The sequence below is a fragment of the Carlito syrichta genome, unplaced genomic scaffold, assembly GCF_000164805.1.
Source record: "Carlito syrichta isolate Samal-C Ts95f unplaced genomic scaffold, Tarsius_syrichta-2.0.1 Scaffold130404, whole genome shotgun sequence".
Classification (NCBI taxonomy): Eukaryota; Metazoa; Chordata; class Mammalia; order Primates; family Tarsiidae; genus Carlito; species Carlito syrichta.
This window is the reverse complement of record NW_007074500.1, coordinates 20,834-25,830: the sequence shown is the minus strand read 5'-3', so window position 1 is coordinate 25,830 and position 4,997 is coordinate 20,834. Positions and strand designations below refer to the sequence as shown.

At 59.6% G+C, this 4,997-nt stretch overlaps 2 protein-coding genes across 2 annotated transcripts in view; both read right to left on the bottom strand.

Annotated features, from left to right (window-relative positions):
- Positions 1–1,456, bottom strand: part of FDX1L (ferredoxin 1 like) — a 7,931-nt gene extending 6,475 nt beyond the window's left edge. Inside the window, exons 1-3 of the mRNA XM_008048989.1 lie at positions 1,305–1,456; positions 1,163–1,217; positions 853–959 (exon numbers count right to left, since the gene is read on the bottom strand). Coding sequence (XP_008047180.1) covers positions 853–959; positions 1,163–1,217; positions 1,305–1,455 — 313 coding nt within the window. The 5' untranslated portion in view covers position 1,456. The remainder of the gene's footprint in view (positions 1–852; positions 960–1,162; positions 1,218–1,304) is intronic.
- A 204-nt stretch (positions 1,457–1,660) lies between these two features.
- The window catches only part of RAVER1 (ribonucleoprotein, PTB binding 1), a gene marked incomplete at its 5' end in the record, with an annotated part of 18,017 nt that continues 14,680 nt past the window's right edge, over positions 1,661–4,997 (bottom strand). Inside the window, 5 exons of the mRNA XM_008048991.1 lie at positions 1,661–2,983; positions 3,082–3,165; positions 3,572–3,712; positions 4,080–4,154; positions 4,852–4,991. Coding sequence (XP_008047182.1) covers positions 2,837–2,983; positions 3,082–3,165; positions 3,572–3,712; positions 4,080–4,154; positions 4,852–4,991 — 587 coding nt within the window. The remainder of the gene's footprint in view (positions 2,984–3,081; positions 3,166–3,571; positions 3,713–4,079; positions 4,155–4,851; positions 4,992–4,997) is intronic.

Here is a 4,997-nt window from a genome sequence, read left to right as displayed (position 1 = left end):
GCCACTGCACTCCAGTCTGGGCGACAGAGTGAGACTCCAACTCCCCCCCCCCAAAAAAAAAGAAAGTTAGACTTTTCAAAAAATAAAAGGGGCAACCCCCTCCGGTTCCCTCACACTGTGGAAGCTTTTCTGTTCTATCAATAAATCCTGCTTTCCAAAAAAAAAAGATTAAGGATGAGAGGGAGGCAGAATATTTGCTGGGAATGCACTTCAGACAGAGGGAACAGCAAATGCAAAGGCCCTAAGGTAGGAATGAGCTGGGATGAGGAACAGCACTATTCTAGTGTGGCTAAAATAGCAAGAGGGAGGGGAAAGAGAACACAACCTCCCAGAAGGCAGGAGTTCTAGTGTCTTCTAATAAATGTTCAATCAGAAGGTAAGAGCTCAGGCTGGGCGTGGTGGTTCACTTCTGTAATCCCAGCACTTTGGGAGGCTAAGAAGGCAGGATTGCTTGAGCCCTGGAGTTCCAGACTAACCTGGGCAACACAGTGAGATCTGGTCTCTACAAAAATTAGCCAGGCATGGTGGTCTGCACCTGCAGTCCCAGTTACTCAGGAGGTTGAAGCAGAAGAATCATTTAGCTTAGCAGTTTGAGGCTGCAGTGAGCCATGATGGTGTGCCACTGCACTTCAGCCTGGACGACATAGTGGGATCATGACTCAAACAAAACAAAACAAAACAAAACGTTAAGAGCTGGGCAAGGAATGAGACCAGGGTGAGGGGCTTGGATTTTGGTCCATATTCGGTGGGAAACCATGGGCGAGTTAAGCAGTGGAAAGGCAAACCTGATCTGTGTTTTTGTGAACGCGTGGAGAAGGAGGACCTCCTTAACTCCCTGTGCCCGGTTCCTACCTTCCAGGTCCACCCCGTGGCTCTGGGCCAGGTGGAGAACATTGTCCCCGACTCTGCCGCTCACTGGGATCCGCTGGCCTGACCGGTCCACGAACACCACGTTCACCCTGGAGACAGATGGAGTTCGAATGCTGAATCGGATGATGCCTCAGGGCTCGGGTAGAATCTAGGGTGAGGAAGTCGGGGGTTGAGGCTTGACGGACAGTGACAGGGCGAGGCCGAGGGGCGACCTCGGGATGCAGCTTCAGGGCAAGGTGGGGCGGAGGACCCTCGTGGGACGAGGAACGGGGACGTGGTCCCCTGCACTCACACGTCCCCGGGCCGTTCGGGGCCGCCAGCCTCCTCCTGTTCCTCCGGGCGCGCGCCTGGAAAACACAGTCGGGTGAGCGGCTGCGTCTCGCCCTGCCGGCGTGCAACGGGTCAACGCTGCCCGCCCAGGGCGCCTCGGGTACCTGTCGCCCGGAACTTCCTAGTTGTCGCCGGCGTCGCCTCCCCTAACCCCGGATGGCTCCTGGGTTTGCTCCACCAGGTGCTCCTAGCAGCCTGTAAGAGAACCTTCGCATTCACGCCGCCTCGGCCCACGGAGGCGGCCATGACGGGCATCACGTGATCCGGGAGTTGCGCATGCGCCGTCCCGCAGCCTCGAGACGACAGGCCACAATTACCCGAAAATCAGCGCCGATTTGCTTTAGGGCCTGCGGTGAGGAGCCCTGGGAGGGCACCAGAGAGGGAAGGCGCAGGGTAGGGTAGGGCGCACTTAAACTTGCAAGGCCTCCCCAGACCTCCCGTCCCAAGAACCAGCCAGCTCTGATTTCTTTAAAACCATTTACTTACAAACTTTAATTCAGCAAAGGTCTGTGTGGGGAGATTGTGGAGGACATCCCCCTGAAGTGGATGTGGGCCCCCAGAGTCAGGTCAGGGGAAGGAAGCTGGTGGCCCAGTTGGCCAGGGGCAGGGCCCAGGGTCACCTCAGGGCGACAGGCCCTGCTGGTGGGCAGGTGCAGAGTATCTGCATGGAGTGCTGGTTTCTGGCACTGGGCAGAAAGGAGGCCAGCTCCAGGGTGGAGCTAATCTTCAACAAGGGGGATACAGCAGAGGCTCAGTGAGATGCCCACAGCGTGCGTCTCCCACAGACAGCAGGGGCACTGGCCAAAAATGCCCATCTCTTCACCTAGGCCAGGGAGGAAGGGATGGTGGGCTCTACTGGCCCCAGGGTGGAGACCCCAGGTAGGGGGACCCGAGTCCTAGGCCAGAGCTGTTTGGTCCATAGTCGAGCTCCCAGAACTCGGCGTCTGAGGCTCTGGCCAGTGGGGCCTGGGGCCCAGCTTTAAGGCAACAGAAGGGGAGGGGACGGCGGCAGGGGGTTGGGGACCCGGGGCTGCGGTCCAGGCCAGAATGGGCAGGCAGGGGCAGGAGACAGCCATGCCTGCAGCAGATGTAGGAAGAGAGAAAAGGGATGCGCCGTTTCAAACCGAAGAGTGTGGAATGGAGGCCCAGACAGGCCAGACCTGGAAGGAATCAGAGTTGGGGGCGTCCTGGAGAGTTTAAAAAATTAAAATTAGAAAAGGAAACAAAAGTCAATTGTCAAAGTTAAAAAAGGGGGACAGTCTCTGACCCTCACGGGAGGTCAGGGAAACCTCCAAGGCACTCGAAGGGCCGAAATACAGGAGTGACGAGGCAGGAGAGGACTCCCGGAGAGATGGGCACAGGTGGAGGACAGGAGATGGGGAGGGAGGGAGAGCAGGCCAGGGCCCCTCTCTCTTAAGGCTGCCGGGTTTTGGTGCCGGGAGCAGGCCGGAGGCACAGGGAAGCCCCCAGACCCCCATACTCCTTGGACTCCTGGGGCTCCAGTTGGTTGGTCAGTAAAGTCTTTCAGAGATTTTTCTATTACCGAAAGAAAGTTGTTTAAAAGACACAAAACAAAACACCAGAAAACCCAAAAGCCACGTGGTGTGGGCCCTTGAGCGTTTCTGGCTCCAGCCCCTTAGAAGATCCTCTTCCGCTTCAGGTAGGAATCAGCGTAGTGGCCACCAAGGCCTTGTGAGTGCTGGCCCACGTAGCTGCCTTCTGGGCTGGGCTCGGGTGAGGGCAGCAGGTGGGCAAAGCTGCGTTTCTGGCCGCCAAGTGGGGTCTAGACACAGAGAACAGGCGGCAGGGGGAGGGGGGTGAGTCAGGGGCCACTCAAGGGCCAGGCCCCCCAGCCCTGCATGTCCCCGCCTCTCTCCATACCTTCAGCAGGTGGCTGTGACCATTAGGCCCAGGGCCAAGGCCCAGGAGACCTTCTCCAGAGCCCAGTGGGGAGGAGCCAACCACCTGGGAGAAACAGGAGAGGGTGGGACAGGTCACTCCCTGGGGCCAGAGGAAGCACCCCGGAGGGGCTTCAGGCTCAAATCTTTCTTCTGCCACTTCGTAGCTATGAGATTGGGGACAGATCACTACATTTCCTGGTACCTCAGTTCCCTCCTCTGTCAAATGGGCATAATGCCTCCTATACCCTGGGCTGTTGGCGGAGAAGTGACAGAAAGCCCCGAAGACTGGCAGCTCTTGGTGTTACAGGCACAGGCATGGGGTGGGGGAGGACCACAGGCTGTTTCCACTCCACCCTGAGCAAGACAGACCTCTGCCACCACCCAGCCTTGGCCCCAAGGGTCACTGAGCCCCGGGGGCAGGTGCCCAATCCTGGCTGTCCCAGGGGGTCTTTGCTGGGGGGGCTCCTCACCTTGTTGAGGTGGCTTTGCTTGAGGCCAGCCTGCAGGCCGCTGGTGAAGTAGGAGGTGGGCGAGCCCGAGTAGAAGTGGGAGAGGGGCCCCCCGCCGCCTCCACTGCTCCGCTCACTGAAGCCACTGGGTGGGGGGGACATCTGCAGGGAGGGGGTTGGCTAAGTAAGGCAGACAGTGTAGCACTCATGCACCAGGTGGGGCCCTCCAGATGGCTGGGCTTTGCCATGACGAGCTCTGGCCAGTGGGGCTGAAGGGTGCTGGCACATGGGCGCTGCCCTCCTCTCTCCTAGAGAGGCCTGGGCCCCCAGAGGATGAGCCACACACAGAGCTGAGGCACCACAGGTCACCAGGGAGGCCACAGGACCTACTGAGCCTCAGAGCTGCTGCCGGGTGCCCACCACCCTACCCAGCAGAATGGCAGGCAGCAAGAAAATGTGTGCCGTTTCAGACCGCTAGGGGAGGCAACAGCTGCCACCACACCCAGCAGGGACATGGGGCAGTACTTACCTTGTGCCGGCTGGGCCCGGGGGGCCCGAGGGCTGGCTCGCGTGCAGGGGAGAAGAGCCGCCGAGGCCCCACGTCCTGAGTGAGCAGGAGAAAAGGCGGGTTGAGGCCTTCTGGGCCGCATCCTGCCTGAATCCGTGGCACAGCGGTCGTCAGGGAGGGCTGTCCCTACCACACTGGGCCTGGAAAGGCAAACTCAGCCTGGGGGCAGTGAGGGTGGGGGGTGGGGCTGAGGCAGGAATGTGTGTCCCGTCCCAGGGGTCCCTGCACCCTTGCTGCCATGGAGGGTGACCTGGTGGGGTCAGGTGCTGGGAGTCTTCACGACAAGCTGGGAACCCAGGCAGCGTAGGTCCCTGCAAGTGCCCTGTGTTGGTATTCAATTGTCTGAAACCCCATGTGAGTCAAACATAGCACAGGTAGCCTGCAGCGGCCAGTGTGTACCTTCTGACCTGGAGCAGGTTGGGGTCACAGAGAGAGCAAATTGCCCAGAGTAGAGACCACAACCAAAACAGAGAGGTGGACAGAGACAGGTGGGAGGCTGGGCCCTGTTTCGGGAGAAACAGACGGACTGACAGATGCAGTGAGAATGTTCAGGGCTTGGGAATGGACAGACACGGGGACAGAGACTGGAGAGAGGCTGCTAGGTAGGGCCACATCTGGCACATGCTCTGTCTCCATAGCGCATATGCTAGGCAGTCAATACTGCAGAAGTACCAGTATGAAAGAAGACCTGGCCTCAGGAGACATGGGCTGCAGGGGCTGGCCAGGCACTCACCAAAGGGTAGTCGAAGCCGTAGCTGTCAGGCAGCCCTGGCTCAGGGGGCAGGCGGGCGCTGGCGATGGGGCTGAGCAGGCGGGACTTGAGCTGGAAGGCCTTGCTGCTGCTGCCGCCGCCGCCACCAGGGGCTGGGGGTGTAGGCA